Source organism: Ooceraea biroi, chromosome 4 (genome assembly GCF_003672135.1).
Source record: "Ooceraea biroi isolate clonal line C1 chromosome 4, Obir_v5.4, whole genome shotgun sequence".
Lineage (NCBI taxonomy): Eukaryota > Metazoa > Arthropoda > Insecta > Hymenoptera > Formicidae > Ooceraea > Ooceraea biroi.
In genome coordinates this window covers 5,543,586-5,559,904 of record NC_039509.1, presented here as the reverse complement: position 1 = coordinate 5,559,904, position 16,319 = coordinate 5,543,586, and the positions used below count along the sequence as shown (strand labels likewise).

Below are 16,319 nucleotides of genomic sequence, written 5' to 3'. Positions count from 1 at the left end.
TAATACAGAAGTAACACGTAACATAACAACTGTTATATGTTATTAATGTTGAGGTTGCATAATTTACTTTGTAACTGCAATATAACTGCGTTATAAAACTGTTATATTGCTCTGTTATACATTGGTTATAATAATATAACAGTAATATAACTGAAATATGCGATATTATATAACTGTAATATTTGCATATTATGTCTATGTTATACAGGGTGGCTCATTTTAATTTATACAGTCGATTTTTTAAAAAACTAAAAGAGATACGAAAAAATGTTTCAGACAGACATGTCACGATTTCGAGGGGGACATAAGATGATACCATTGGTTTGACCTTAAATAGTCGTTTGAAGGTCACGCGAAGATCACCTTCAATTTCTTAAATTGAAACCCCAACTTTTTATTACAGATTCTTATTCTCCATCGAAAAGTAAGTAACTTTTGTCTGAAATATTTTTCCGAAAAATGTCATCTTATGTCCTTAAAATGATCTTCAAGATGAGTTTTGAGGACATTTTACAACCGTCCTGTAGACGGTCCTTAACATGGTCTTCAGAAGATATAGCAAGTGCTATATCGTTACGATCTGTCAGTCCGAAAGAAAAAGTTAATAAAATTGACAAATAATAAATCTTTTTCGTAGCATCTTATATGTGTTATTATTCTTATTTAATCCAATCCCTATCCCCAAAATCAATTTTAAGTATTTGTTACTTCATTTATTTATTCAATTTGCAACATTCTTTGCTCGTGGGCGCACGAAATGCAGCTTTCGTGACACATCCTTTCATATCCACCACGGTTGTTAACACGACTTGTTAGAATTTCCACTTCATAAGTTCCGGCTTTCGAAATGTCAGACGAAAAAATATTAACATTTTTTTATGTTTGTTTTGTAAACTGTTCTATATTTATTGAGTTTCTAATGTTTATTTATATTATATTTCGTTATGGAATATTTATTAATTCATAAACTATTATTTTACAACGGATGTTTTCCTGCAAACTTGAAATTAAAATAATAGTTCTGACGAGAATGCTGCTAACAAGCTGTTTGGAAACAGCAGTTTTAAATGTACCGCTTATCTGTGACGTCACACTTCGACAATTCTGATTGGTCACATGCGCAAGAGCATACCCTTGTATTTATACCATGGGTATGGGCACGTATTATAGGTCTGTTCTTTTCAGCTGCACTGCTGAACTAGTGCAATACGTTAAAGTGAGACAAGTATATTTTTTCTCACTCTAACTTATTGCACCAGTTCAGCAGTGCAGCTGAAAAGAACAGACTTTATGATAAACGATTCCGATCGGAATGATTCCGTTTTCCCCACATTTTTCCCTAGAAGAAAGAAAGAGAAGAACAGGGAAGAAAGGGACAAATATAGAATCCTTCCGATCGGAATCGTTTCCGAACAGTATCATAATACGTGCCCTGTCCCGGTCGTAGAAATGGCCGCGAAGGAACCGACCGTCGTCGAGTCGATCGACGACGGGATACCCGAGCCCGAGATCGAACCCGGCGCTTCTTCGGAGACGATGCTTGTTACCACTGACAGCTTCGACGAATACGAGCAGGAGATGAGCAATAGCATCGATCCTGACAGGCAGATGAAAGAGAGCACTACCAGCACCATCTCCGAGATCCAGGACATCGCGCAGGATACACCTCCGACAACCACCCCCGCAGGTCCGCGGAAACCTGAGAAAACTCTCTCTCTTGACGACTCAGAAATGGTTAGGTTCTCATAACCTCTCCACTGACGTATTCTCAGCTTAGTAATTTTAATTTCGTGTGCTAGTAAAATTAAATCATAGGCATAAAAATTGGAAAAGAATGAGAAAGTAATTAAATAAAATTAGAAAAGAAAATTAAATAAAAACTAAATTAGAAAATTAAATAATTAACTAAAATTAGAAAAGTATGAACGCGTGTTCTAAACTTCATATGTTTGAACGTTGTACATCATCCACGAGTTTTGAGCGTAAATAATATTATTTCCTGTGTTTCAGGAGGATGCCACGCAGCGTTTGAGTCAGAGTAGCTTGGACGGGGACCCGTTGCGCTGTAAGACCTGGCTGGCACAGAGAAAGCACATTTTTATCTTGAGCCAGGCGGGAAAACCAATATATTCTAGATATAGTTCGGAGGACAAGCTAGTCACAGTTATGGGGGTTATGCAAGCCCTAGTGTCATTTGTTCAAGCGGGCAGTGATATGATCAGATCCGTACACGCAGGCGACACAAACTTTGTTTTCGTCGTGAAGGGTCCATTGATTCTAGTGGCAGTGTCCAAGACTTTGGAAAGTGTACCTCAACTTACCTTACAATTAACGTATGTGCTATCTAAAGTCAACATCATGCCTGTTTCGATGAAATGTTTATTACATACGAACCTTTGATCCTCTATTATAGGTATGTATATAATCAGATAATATCCGTGTTGACGCAGTCTCAGTTAAATAGGGTATACGATCAAAGACGAAACTTTGATCTACGAAGATTACTCAGCGGCAGCGAAAGACTGATAGATCACTTATTGAACTTTATGGACAGAGAACCAGCTTTCTTCTTAGGAGCTATTAAATGTTTGCCGTTACTCCCCTCCATGAGAAGCTCCATTACACAGACTATCATTCAGACGTGTGCGAAGATCAAGGTACGATGGTTTCAGGAACACGTGCATATTTTTAAGCTGACACAAGTGCGCTATTAAGAGATGTGTCTTTCAGAATTTAGTATTCGCAATACTTCTAGCTAACAATCAATTGGTGACATTAGTTAGAATGAACAAATTTTTCCTGCATCCGATGGATCTGCACATAATACAAAATCTTGTGGAGAGTTCCGAGTCGCTCAAAACCGCTGAGAGCTGGACACCGATATGCCTACCGAAATTTGACTCCAACGGCTACATGCATGGTCACGTTTCATACTTGGCGGAAGATTGCCAGGCGTGTTTGTTACTACTCACTGTCGATAGAGACGTATTTTTTGTGCTATCGGAGGCTAAACAAGTAAGAATCACCGCGCGAAACAGAGCTGTTTAAATGTAATGCGTGTACGAGAAGATATTTCTATGCGAATACTGTGAAATTAATTGCGTAAACTTTCAACAGAAAATTGTTGAGAAATTAAGGCGGACGAATTGCTTGGAGGCAATAAACGAGTCCATGAATAGGCCGACGATAAAAACCGCTGACATCGGGTTACCAGAGATGCGACACGTCTTGTACAAGTGCAAAAGTACGGCGCAGTTTTGGAGTCCCGGGCTTCAACCACCTTACACGACGGATGAGGAAATAGAACGGTAAAATTCAAACGAAAAACTTTTAAAATTCTTTCTATATAAAAGAGTTGTTTTAGTTTGTTAGGGCTTTATCAATGCTTGCACCAGAGATTACACTCTCCCAGTCGGCCCTTGAAACTTATATTCCAACAGTTGGATAAGGAAACGATGTTGGCATGGGTGAGAAGAGAGCGCACACATTTTTCTCGTAAAGCAAAAAAACTTCTCTTCAATCAAAACGTAAATCTTTTGCAGGTGGCTTCTGGCTTCGAATTGTACGTAACATTTGAGCCGCTGGTGACGAAACCAGACGCTATCGAAGCAGTGAGCAAACTATTGAAGTGGATAAAGAAAGAAGAAGAGAGATTATTTATCCTGAACTCGCCTACATTTTAAACATTGCCAAGTACTTTTTGTTTTTATGGGCACATGCCAAGAATGAAATGTAAGAAGGATAAAGGTATTTATCGATCAAGTGTTATTCCGAGGAACATCGTGCAATTTGATACGTTACAAGGATTCCAAAACAAGGAATCTAATAAATTTTCAAGGGCACGAGCGTAGTTATTATTCGTCCATTGTTACGCATAGGTAATACCAATATATCGTTCACTATTTTTTTATTTAATAGAAAACAATTGTAATATAACGTAAATAATGTGAAAAATGTACATATACTCGGACATCTTATTATATAAATGCTATTCCAATGTGGTACTGTAATTTTAATACGGAATTCCATGCATGTCGTGTATATATACCGACGTTAAATACATTTGTATAATGGTAGGAATAAAGAAGAATGATGGATCACTAATTAATTTACCTCTTGCTCATTTAAGCTTGATGAAAAGATAAAATCTTCCTGTCACTTTCAATAATGCAGAAACTTCAGTGCCTAGCTCTGTCGCGTTCTCTTCTTCGATCGCGATCTCTCTCCCTTTCTCGTTCCCTCTCTCTTTCTCTGTCGTCCCGTCTGTGACGATCCCTGTCCCTGTCCTTGTCCTTGTACGACGAGGAATGCGACTTTGGTGATTTGCTGCGTTTGCGCTCCCTTCTATCTCTGTCTCTATCCCTCTCTCTGCTTCTCGATCTCTGCTTCTCCTTCTCAAATTTCTTCTCCGATCGGGAATACCTCTTATCTCGGTCCCTGTGACGATCCCTGTCTCGTTCGTGATCGTCTGCCCTCTTGCGCGGCAACTCTTTAACCGGTGGAAGCTCCTCTTCCTCGGACGATTCGATGCCATCGTCCATGTCGTCCTCCAACGCCGATATCTTTGCTTCTGTATAACGCAAACAGGTATAGATTCACGAAAGGAGGAACGAAAGTAGTCACGGAATGTGGAAGCAACTCGAATAAATTGAATAGCACATACCCAGCTCATTGTTTTCCTCCAAAACGTGTCTCTTTTGAATTCTCGGTAAAATAACGTCGCAGCTTCTCTCATCCTTGAGAAGATTATCTATGAATTCATCCATATGTATGAGCTCAAACGCGCCCTGTTTGTTTTGTAGTCTGAGCTTCCTATTGTCATTAAATAACGGTTCTAGGTACTTGTAACAATCTAAGGAAGAGCCGGTCAATCTCATGTACAGCGCACCCAAAGCACGAACGTATTTGAATTCCTCGTTCTTTATGAATTCAACTATAATGTCCTTTTCGGGCTGTATTTGGAGCATTTTCAGTATGAGGCAGAGAAACGGTGTGGGCTTCACGTTACCGCCGTATACTCCGCCGATAAATCTAAGAAAGAGAACAGATACGATTAATGAAAAAAAGACCGAGCATTGATAAGGCTTTCTTCTTTAATAATTGCACGCGTACAGCTGAATGTTTACGTATTAAATGTAAAAATAGAAATAGTATCGTCGGAAGAAGAGAAGATTCGTAAAGGTTATGTTTTAATTTTACTAACCTCAACTCCATCGCCTTGTCGACCAGCAGTTCGGCCGTCAAGGCGAAACACTCTTCCTTCCAGTATTTGGAATCGTATATCCGAGACCTGATGATCTTCTCCACCAAATACTGCGGATTTGTTCCGCGAATAGACTTGGCGTCTTTAACCGTGCGGTTCGCCATTTTCGTACTTTGCTGCAAGTGTTTGATGAAAAGGCACCAGAGGGAACACGTTTTCCGGGAATGCTGGTTTGTATGTATGTACACTGAGGTGCATAAATGAAGTCCCTTTTCGGTGTAGATAGGTGCAGGTAAGCGCGCCATCTGCAGACTGCATGGCGCGCCTACTACCCAAAGACCGAACGCATGTCTATATATTATTAATCATAGCCAATAGAGAAATTAAAACTAATACAAATAACTGAGACAATTATATATTAATGTTACAATTTTTAATTTAACAATGTAACTGCAATATACATATACGCCTGTTATATCGCGATTACATTATGAATTAAGTGGGAAAATATGTATAACATTGATGTTATGCATATAATTACAACTTTGTGCTGTAATAATTAATTATAGATACATAATATATAATAATTATATTACAATACATAATATAATAATTATAATTATATAAATTATTATATAAATTATTTTTATATAATTACAATTATTATACAGGGTGAGTCATGACTTACCGGACACCCTGTCTAATTATATAAAAGTAATTTATTGTAATAATTGATATAATTATAATTATTATATTATGTATTGTAATATAATTATTATATATTATGTATCTATAATTATTATTTCAATCACACAAAGTTGTAATTATATATAACATCAATGTTATATTTTCCCACTTAATTCATAATGTAATTGCGATATAACAGGCGTGTATGTATATTGCAGTTACATTGTTAAGTTAAAAATTGTAATATTAAGATATAATTGTCTATAAGTTATTTGTATTAGTTTTTTATTAATAACTTTTTAATAAATAATTAGCAGCTAAACTTTTTTGATTACTCGAGGAGAGGGCCCAGACAGCACAAGGATGTCCTAAGGACATCCGAAGAACATCCAGGACGTACATGTGTGATATCCTGAGGATATCCCATTTTAATCCTCGGATCTCCTCTGGATGTCCCGAGGAAGAGGAAATGATAGCCGTATATGATCCTCTGGAATATCGAGAGAAATCCTATGAAATATCCTAAGGATTTCTATAGGATATGTTTGGGATATTATTCGTACGTTTCGAGGACGAAACCCATACAGCACAGAAGCTCCAGGGGACGTCGCAGGGACGTCCACAGGATATATGTCCTAATTGATTTCTGTGCTGTATGGGTATTTATCAATTCTATATATATATCAGTGCCTCAAAGTAGACAGAGTTAAGTCACATTTTTGTAAAAAAATAGATTTTTATATTTTATGAATTACTCTCTAAATTTCGTAGTGGAATCTCACTCTTTTGAAATACCACTTCAAGTAGTAGTGATCTCAAAAGTTTCAAAAGAAAAGAAGAAGAAAAGAGTACTGGATCGGTTTTCCGGATGGTTATTTATAAGGTGATAACACAAATGTTACTTGCGAGAACGTCACGTCTGGCCATCTATCGGTCGCTTGGTGAATCAGAGGTGGGAATCACCACACTTGTGTTGATTTTTGTCTCTTGTTCCATAATCGAGTACATTGAAACGTATGATGTAAAAATAATTAATACTCGCAAAGTAAGTAGAAATTACTATTTTTTCTATATTAATTATATAATTCCAAATCAATTTAATAAAACACATTTTTCGTTTCTGTGGAAAGGTGAAAAATACGTTTTTAAAATTGAGGTCTAAAAACGGTTTCTATTTAAACCGTTTCTTAAATGGTACTTTATGTTTTTTAGATACGTCTAAGAAACATATTAGGCTAACATGTGCTGCCTGGGTTATATTAAATGGGTAATGAGAAATTGCTGACATTATAATAAATGGTAAAAATTGTCTTTATTGTCCTCCCTTACAGTATCTTTACAAGATATTCCACACTTTACTTATTAAAAGATGCCAAGTGACGTACATGCGCGAGCCCGCGAGGCGAGTTGCAGCATTCAGGTGGCTCGTGAGTCCCACAAAGCGGGCCCGTTACGCACGAGAAAACAGAGAAATCCGTTCTCGGATCAACAAAGCTAGCACGCAGCGTGGCGTGCCGCCTTTTCGGTGTCACCTTTCTCTCCGCGGCCACTCGAGGTCCGCCATTCACGGTGGGCCCCTCTCTTCTGCGACTTTTTCTTTCTCTCTTTCTCTCCCTCTCCTGCTGCTCGCGCGTTCACCTGGCAACCCGAGACTCACCTGAGAACGGCCGGCCATCTTGAGGTGCGCCGCCTCGCATCGGCGTTCCTCGTCTCTCTCTCCCGAAGTCGTATTTTCCGCTCGTCGCACGCCACCGACGTTGCGCGTGCAAAGGCCTCGCGACGCAGCGGCACCGCGGCAGCACCGCGGCAGCACCGCGGCCAGTGATCGCGCCGGTGACCCAACTCGTGCTCCGATCCATGTGCAATCCTCCGCACGCAGCTCGCTTTCTCCTCCTTCGCGCGTTCCGGTAAGGCCCTGCGCCGGTGACGTCACCGCTGGTGCTCCCATTCGGAACCTTTCGCGAGCACGGCGAGGAGCAGTGCGCACCGCATCGCGGTGTATCTCGGTGCGTCTCGGTGAGTCGAGTCCCCCGAATACGGGGAACGAAATCAATCTCCCGCGTTAATCGCGCCTGATATTTCCAAAGCGCTTCTCCGCGAGTGGATACGGCGATAACTCGCACGCTCGAGTGAATATCGCGAGTTCGTATTACGTATTACCTCTCCATCGACGGCGAGTAACTTTAAGAACTGCGTTTAGATTCCTAGCGGCTGAGTCGCGACGAAATAAGCGGATTTAATGCCAATGAAACTGGTTATTAATTAAGTTAATAATTAATCCACGATGGAAGCTTGAAAAGAATCGTTTCTCCAACGGTCTCTCGCTCCGTAGTCTCCCGCGTTCCACGGCGGCACGGGGCATCGCTCGAGCGGAGGAAAGGCGCCCGACGTCGACCCCGATCCGACGTCGATCAGCAGCCGGTGAACGCGGTTGAACGCGCCCGAGCGTAAATGTCACGGACGACGCCGCCGCCGGGTTGATACGCGGATACGGCTGCGCGATCGCTTCGCCACTCCGAGGCGCGCCGTGAGACCGGCGACGCGGAGAAACCCGGCCGGAAGCGAGCGGGGAATTCGCCCGATCCGGTTCCATCGTGAGGCGACTTTCCCGATCGTGGAAGACGGAACTGGGCACTTCGGATCATCGCTGTTGTCGCGGCGAAAGTACGGCTCCCTTTGTTCGAACAAGAAACTCGCACGGTGTTCCATTGTTGCACTCGAGCGCTCGCGAGCGCAACGGAAAACGTCGCCGCGAGACCGACGACCTTCTCGCCGCCAGACGTGACAACTCGAAGCGGCCGTAATCCCAACGATCTTTTCCGCGGTTTTACTCGGCGACCTCTCCCGCATTCCCTTCCGTTTCGCGTGCAGCCCGCGGAATTGGTGTTACGGTCGAACGGCCTCGCGCGGAGGAAGAAACGCTGTTGAACGACGCGCTGCCGGTTGGGACTTGGAGTTCGCATTGACGGGGGATCGACGGCAGCGGCTCCGCATCAAGATGGGATCGAAGATCGAGTACGTCGAATCCTCGCACATGTACGCGACCAATTACATCCGCAACTCCAAGGCGATTGGCGTGCTGTGGGGTATCTTCACCATATGCTACGCGATCATCGGTGTCGTCGCGTTCGTTACACCGGAGTGGCTCGGTGACCTGGAGCACGAGAATCCTGGGAGATTCGGTTTGTGGACGAGATGCAGCTATGGCGGCAATGGTATGTTTGTATTACATAATTCTTTGTTTATTCTCTTATTTGTTGTTGTTAAAAATGAAGAAATTAGTTAAATAAATTAAAAATTACGTGGAAAGAATTAATTTTGTTATGTATAACTCGCTCAATAGTAATAGTCTAAGTTTTAATTTTTTTATTATTTTATTTTTATCATGTTCTATGTTTCTTTATCTACATCTCTATATTTATAGTTCTTTTATCTATATTTTATTAAATATACATTTCAACTTTTCAATTCATATATAATTATTGATACTTTCTATTAATATTCTATTATGTAACGACTTCGATGTATATGTGTGTGTGTGTATTTTAATATCTTTTTAATTTATAATAACATGCACTAATCTTTGAAATCATATAATCTTTTTATAGTTTTTATTATTATTATTTGTTTATCATATTAAATCTTTTACTAATATTATACTTAATAAAAATAATTTTGTCAACATTCCGCCAAGTAATTAAAAATTGAATTGAAACGTTTTGCGATCGTGTAGGTGAGCTAGGTGAGGAATGCATCGGCCGATTGGATGATCTATCGTCGATCGCCAATGTTCCCTTCCGTGCCAGCACGATTCTAGTCGGCATCGCGGTGATAATCGCGCTGCTGGCAATATGCGCGATGCTGATGTTCTTTTTCTGCCAGAGCACCACCGTTTTCTACATGTGCGCTTGGATGCAAGTAGTCTCAGGTAATTACCCAGGTTTCGCCTCATAAAAAATCATTGATTTCTAAATTCTGAATCTCTCGCATTAAGAGCGCGAGGAGGCTTTTGCAAGCACACACCCACACACGCACACACCTAGACGATGCTTATTTTAGAAAGTGCAACGCAGTTAGACCGGCTCTCGCCGCCCATTATCGCAATCCCGACCGTAATTCCTTATCAGCGAGATGCAATTGCAAATTGCATCGATGCGCCGTGCCGCGCCGGGCCCCGTTCCGGGGGACCGGAAAGTGACGCAATTCGCTGCTCCGCTTAACGCGCCTTCGTTCCGCTGAATCTTATCGATCGGTTTCATCTCCGCTTCGCGGCAGGGATAACGATTTTAATAACGATACCGGGAGATCGTTGTCGGAAATCGCCCTCGTGTCACGGTTTCGTGACCGCGGAAAAGCCGCTTGCAAAATCTGCTTTCCAGAGAAATTAATTAAAATCGTATAGCATTTTTCAAGTGCATCGAAAAGTTAGAAATCTAATATTTCGCTTCTTGTATTGAATGTTGTGCAGTTCTTATTTGTGAATAACACTTTATCGGCGTTTCTACTTGCTTAGAAAGCGCGCGGTAACCGCAGGATTGTCCAACATGTTGTGCAACGGTCAAAGCAATAATAATAACACGGTATCGCAGATATAACCGCCTTCATTGATGGACGATGACGCGTCATCGAAGAACGTTTATGTCGGTTGAATCGTTATAACTGTTATTAGCCGGTCTCGTGTGCAATTTTTTTTCTCAATTCCCTTTGTACGCGAACGTATAACGATGTATTGTATTCTGCTCCGTTTTCAATCGCTTTTAGGAGGGATTCATAAAAGTCGGAATAAAGTATTTCTCTTTCGACTTTTCCTTCAAAGGAAATTGATCTTCGACTCACTCGAAGAGAGGAGTTACGTATATTCTATTGGGTTGGCCAAAAAGTAATTGTGTTTTTTTTCAATAGATGGACATACATGTCTTGAAATGTAACTAACTTCAGTCTAAACCGCAAATTCATTATGTAGGTTAACAACTCACAGTTCAAGCTTGTTTTAGAAAAAGAAAGTACACGATTTCGTTAACAATTGTTTGTTTGCCGTCGATTTCTAAATGGAAAATCAAAAAGAACATTTTCGTCATATTTTGTTTTATTACTTCCGAAAAGGGAAAAACGCTGTGCAAGCTCATAAAAAGTTATGTGATGTATATGGCGAAGATGCTTTAAAACTGCGGCAGTGTCAAAATTGGTTTACTAAATTTCCATCTGGAGATTTTAATGTGAAAGATGCACCACGCTCAGGAAGGCCAATCGAAATTGATGATGACAAAATAAAGGCACTGATCGATTCCATTCGGCGTTTAACGACACGAGAGATTGCTGAGACTCTTAACGTATCGAAATCGAGTGTTGAAAACCATTCAAAACGACTTGGATACGTTAGTAAGCTCGATATTTGGGTACCACGTGAGCTCAAAGAAATTCATCTCACTAAGCGTATTGACATCTGCGATTCTCTTTTGAAACGTGAGGAAAATGATCGATTTTTGAAACGTATGATAACAGGCGACGAAAAATGGATCGTCTACAACAACGTCAAACAAAAAAGATCGTGGAGCAAGCGTGATGAACCTGCTCAAACACTTGAAAAGCAGATATTCACCAAAGAAAGATTATGCTGTCAGTCTGGTGGGACTTTAAAGGTATTGCGTATTTTGAGCTGCTTGCAAGGAATCAAACCATTAATTCAGACGTATACTGTCGTCAACTGGATAAATGAAATGATGCCATCAAACAGAAACGTCGAGAATTGGTGAATCGCAAAGGTGTTGTGTTTCACCATGATAACGCTAGACCACGTACAAGTTTGGTCACTCGTGAAAAATTGTTGCAGCTTGGATGGGATGTGTTACCATGATGTTACCACATCCACCATATTCGCCAGACCTGGCACCATCAGATTACCATTTGTTTCGTTCTTTGCAAAACGCCTTGAATGGTAAAACCTTTACTGCTGATGAGGATATGAAATCGTTGTTGGAATTGTTTTTTGCTGAAAAAGATAAGAACTTTTTTGAGCGCGGAATCATGAAGTTGCCTGAAAAATGGCAAAAGATAATCAAACAAAATGGACAATATATTGTTTAATAAAGTTTTTGTTTCCCATGAAAAATTCGCCTTTTATTTATATAAAAAAAACGCAATTACTTTTTGGCCAACCCAATATTTGAAACTATATAGATATACTGTAATATGAAAATTATGATACAGGCAACTCGCGCGCCAAGTACACGTCGATACTTTCTCCAGATAATTCGCGTTATTCGGACACCACGGGTACACTTTAACATTTCCGCGTTGCGATTTCTAAGCGCGCGCGGTTGTTCACCGTTATTGGGAATCGTCTCAGTAGGCATGTCACTAAAGCGCTTTCTCGCGTGTAACAACAAGATCCGCTCCGAGATCCGGAGATGCGCCGTGCCCGTGCATCGCGCAACGTCTCGATGTCCGACGATTCTCCTTTTGCAATTGTAATCGCAGGCTCTAGCGTCGCCTGCGGGTCACCGACGAGTCGCGGCGTCCAGCGAAATGTGGAATAGACCGTTATAATATTCCCGAGCCAGTCGGCGTGTACCGTTCGTCAACGCCTCTACGATTAACGCGAGCCAACGACAATCACCAAGTCGAGCCGATATCACTGGAATAACTTTGCTCTTTACCTCCACGCAAGCTAGATTCTAACTGTTCAATTACCGTGATCGATTTTGTTAACGCATAATGTAAGACGGTTTCGTGTTTCGATGACCTACTCCATTCATGACGACACAGTCTGCTACTTGTGATAAGATACGCATGATTCATAGTAGCGCCTAAGTTTCATTTGCGTATTTAATTAGCAGTTGCCAAACTACACTAGTTACACTTAGTAACTACAAGAAAATTCTTCATTTATTTGTTAGGATACATTCTTAGCGATACAAACAATACAGCGTTTATTTTACAAAAATTGCGTAAAATAAAAGTCGCAAACTATCGATTGATGAATTAACGCGAGTAATTAGTTGATCGAAGGTATCTTGCAAAATCTGACCAACAAGAGACTTTCGGCGGTGTCAGCGATTCGCTGCGAGCAAGAATTTGCCGGTTTGAGTCACGACAGCGAAAGTTTACAGACCGAATCGCGCTTGATCCATGCGATAGCGTGAAGCGCACGAAGAGGAGAACGTACCGCTCAGAAAGTGGATAACGTTTCAATTATATAAATTATAGAAAATTATATAAAATCTCAAGCAGCACCGCGCATGTCGTGCACTTCAACGCGCGCGCGGTGTTAACATTCGTGTATTAAAATCGCTCGAGCTCGACGGGAAACAATATCTTCGGCTCGCTGTGGAAAATGCAGCGGGTCACAGGAGAGTTACGGTTGTTCCAAGTCCCTTTCACTACCGGCCTCGTGTTGCCTCCTGCGCAATTACATTCGAGCGCGCGCACGTAAACGTGCCAACGCCTGTCCCACGCCTTTGCATTTGACTATGACGCGATGCAAATGATGCAACTATAAGGAAGCCTGACGCGTCGTGTCGTTAAAGTATCAGTCTTGTTACTGCAATGAATCTCAGAAAGATTGCCACGACGAGCATGGCCATGCTCATCATTTAACATCAAAATCTTCTTATGACTCGTAATGTCCATAAAATATAATTTAAGGCATAAAATTTCATCTTTAAGCTTTAAACTGTAAGAAATCGTCCAATCACAATCGAAAAAAGAAATCAACTGTGATTGATCAATTTCTTACGGTTTAAAGTTTAAAGATGAAATTTTACACCTTAAATTCTCATCGTAGAACCCGCTTAACACTTTGAATAAAAAAGAACTAACACCCGCGAATTGCAGCGTAAGTGATATTTTATCTTCTTTTTAACTGTGTCGAATAATATACGAAATATGTATAGGAACTTGAGAGAATAAAATATGTTATGTTTAATAATGTTCTGAATTTTTTCAGCAATCTGCATGGCGATCGGAGTATGCATTTATCCTCTCGGCTGGGATTCACCGGTAATTCGCGCCGTTTGTGGCGCAACTGCATCTAGGTGCGTTTTTAATTTTTATAGTATTTTATAGTATTTTTTACCAGAATGCATATACAGGGGATATTCTTTAAAGGATAAAAATATGAAATAAAATACATTTACGAATTTTATCTTTTTTGGGAAATTTAAAATCGACTTTTACTCACAATACAAATCTTAATAAAAACTGGTAATAGAAAAAGGGAATTTTGTTATCAATTTACACTCCAAAGGTTTAATTTGCAAAGACATCGCAAAAACGATTCATAAAAATCTTTCTGCTTTTTTTGTTTTCGTTATAAAGAGGAAAAATATTTCTTTCGAGGAAAATTCTCATACACATAATTAATAATTGATGTCATTAGACGCGTTTTGTACATGTTGTAATAAACTTATAATACATACCAATACATGCAAATTATTGATATAGTGTAATAAGTGACAGTATGCATTGCTTGATGCCATGTCAGAAATCTACTAATCGCAGCGTAAATGACTATGTAATGAATGTGTGTAGACCAACAATTAACAAGCCACTCTTTTGATAGATACAATCCTGGCGCTTGTGCCGTGAGATGGGCGATACCACTAGCTGCAATTGCGGCTCTGGACGCAGCCACCTTGTCCGCTCTCGCCTTCATCTTGGCCTCGAGACATGTAAGGTTGCAACCGGAACCATTTAACAACGGGTCCTTATACAAAGGTAATTAAACAGACATTTCGCTCAAAAAGATCTCAGCTTTCAATACTTCAATATCCTTGCGCTCTTATAAGTTCAACAAACTTCTAACAATTGATTACGAGTGCAAAATTTTTAATATTTTAAAAGGAAAAGAAATTAAATTTTATTGGATCTGCAAATTGCAAATGTTGTTGAAATTCAACATGTATTTATAAAAAAGTAATACAATTTTGATTATCACATCCATATCAAATAGTATTTCTATTTTATAAGCGTTGATATTAATATTATAAAATCACAAAAGGGAGAGAAAATATTTAGTTGTTCCAATAAACGTAATTCCGTTATGGAGTTTTTGTAATTTTATTATAGATGATATCATTATAAATAAAACTAAAAATCGAAATAATTTAATATCATTACATAGTGAAAAATATTTTATCGATATTTTTAATAACGTTTTGTATTTCATAGTTTAGTAAAGTAGATCGAAGATAGCTTTGATTTATAAAAATATGAATCATAAAAATAAAGGAAAAGTGTCATTAATAACGTCGTAAATTTCGTGTGTTTTAGGGGAAGTAAATCCTGGCTATGTCAATGAGGCGCAGAGCGTAGCTGGTTCCCGCAAATCCCTATCCCTGCGACCGGTCCTTCTGGTAGCTCCTCCTGAACAGGACCGCTACAGCGAACTCTCGAGAGCGAAGTCACATTCGCATCACAGTTTGTACACACCGGCACCGTCGCATCCGGTGCACACCATATCCACCAACACCCTTAATCACTCTCAACACAATTTCCAGCTTTAAGAGACACCGTTGCGATACGGAGATTGAACAGGCTTGTACATAGACGGCATGTCGGGATGTCGGGAGAAGTGAGTTTGTATATATCGAGAAACGGCAGAATAGCATGGTAAATGAAATCTGCGTCGTGTCTTCGAGTGTAATTGCGAATTGTGTGTATTGTTAAGTTTTACCAGGAAATGGAATCTCTGTTAATACAATGACGGATCTACATATATTTAATACATATATTTAAGATAATAATATAAATTGTTTACTCAGTGACTGAGCGCCCGTGCCGTGAAATATCTCTGATTATATATAAAGAGAATAATTACATGTTTTTTTGACATTTCAACCAAACACATTGTATATCTATGTGTATATGTATCTTTAACGTTTCTCAGTGACACGTTGCGAATGGGAGCTGTCTTCCTTAGACAATAATATATGCAAGTATATACAGATAATTAAAAATTTTATATGAAACTCATAGTTAATTAAACATCAACTGACATTGTTTAATTATATCGATATTTTTATATCGATAAGATTTCTTTTTTAAGATAACGGAGTTATTTTTTATTTAAATCGTACTCTGAGAGTCTCATCTATATTTGTGTTTACATTGTCATGTACGTTATGTATATGTAATTAAAGTTTGGTCATAAATAGTTAAATATTTTCAAGGATTGTATATTAGATTCTCTATAAATGCGTTGCGTTTTTATAACATGAATGAAAAATATGTTAGATATTGTATAGATACTGCAATCTGTGCCTTATTATTGGAGCAATATATTACTCGTGTTACATAATTATTTAGACCCTCAATTATTTTTATTAACATATCCCTTTATGTGATATATTAAAAAGATATTTATGAATTAAATTTCTTTTACATTAATCCGTTTTTAATGATTGAGTCGATTCGATATATAAAAGAGTAA

At 39.4% G+C, this 16,319-nt stretch overlaps 3 protein-coding genes across 3 annotated transcripts; 2 read left to right on the top strand and 1 right to left on the bottom strand.

Annotated features, from left to right (window-relative positions):
• Positions 1-1,314: 1,314 nt before the first annotated feature.
• Positions 1,315-4,104, top strand: LOC105280815 (vacuolar fusion protein MON1 homolog A). The gene is made up of 7 exons (XM_011341631.3): positions 1,315-1,734; positions 2,011-2,333; positions 2,414-2,657; positions 2,731-3,015; positions 3,118-3,308; positions 3,365-3,467; positions 3,543-4,104. The coding sequence occupies exons 1-7, from the start codon at positions 1,450-1,452 to the stop codon at positions 3,681-3,683; spliced, it is 1,572 nt and encodes a 523-aa protein (XP_011339933.1). The 5' UTR covers positions 1,315-1,449; the 3' UTR covers positions 3,684-4,104.
• LOC105280814 (pre-mRNA-splicing factor 38) lies at positions 3,998-5,415 on the bottom strand. The gene is made up of 3 exons (XM_011341629.3): positions 5,204-5,415; positions 4,664-5,031; positions 3,998-4,570 (listed from the first exon to the last, which is right to left on the bottom strand). The coding sequence occupies exons 1-3, from the start codon at positions 5,365-5,367 to the stop codon at positions 4,179-4,181; spliced, it is 924 nt and encodes a 307-aa protein (XP_011339931.1). The 5' UTR covers positions 5,368-5,415; the 3' UTR covers positions 3,998-4,178.
• A 3,024-nt stretch (positions 5,416-8,439) lies between these two features.
• Positions 8,440-16,190, top strand: LOC105280816 (LHFPL tetraspan subfamily member 3 protein). Its single transcript, XM_011341632.3, has 5 exons — positions 8,440-9,105; positions 9,624-9,818; positions 13,836-13,923; positions 14,451-14,605; positions 15,161-16,190. Exons 1-5 carry the CDS (start codon positions 8,889-8,891, stop codon positions 15,391-15,393), a joined length of 888 nt encoding a protein of 295 aa, XP_011339934.1. The 5' UTR covers positions 8,440-8,888; the 3' UTR covers positions 15,394-16,190.
• The last annotated feature ends 129 nt before the right edge of the window (positions 16,191-16,319 follow it).

Coding starts and splice junctions, on each gene's coding strand:
- LOC105280815 (XM_011341631.3), top strand. CDS start 1,450: ATGGCCGCGAAGGAACCGACCGTCGTCGAGTCGATCGACGACGGGATA. Junction 2,334..2,413: donor CAACTTACCTTACAATTAAC/GTATGTGCTATC, acceptor CCTCTATTATAG/GTATGTATATAATCAGATAA. Junction 2,658..2,730: donor AGACGTGTGCGAAGATCAAG/GTACGATGGTTT, acceptor TGTGTCTTTCAG/AATTTAGTATTCGCAATACT.
- LOC105280814 (XM_011341629.3), bottom strand. CDS start 5,367: ATGGCGAACCGCACGGTTAAAGACGCCAAGTCTATTCGCGGAACAAAT. Junction 5,032..5,203: donor GACAAGGCGATGGAGTTGAG/GTTAGTAAAATT, acceptor TCTCTTTCTTAG/ATTTATCGGCGGAGTATACG. Junction 4,571..4,663: donor GGAGGAAAACAATGAGCTGG/GTATGTGCTATT, acceptor TGCGTTATACAG/AAGCAAAGATATCGGCGTTG.
- LOC105280816 (XM_011341632.3), top strand. CDS start 8,889: ATGGGATCGAAGATCGAGTACGTCGAATCCTCGCACATGTACGCGACC. Junction 13,924..14,450: donor TGTGGCGCAACTGCATCTAG/GTGCGTTTTTAA, acceptor CTCTTTTGATAG/ATACAATCCTGGCGCTTGTG. Junction 14,606..15,160: donor CAACGGGTCCTTATACAAAG/GTAATTAAACAG, acceptor CGTGTGTTTTAG/GGGAAGTAAATCCTGGCTAT.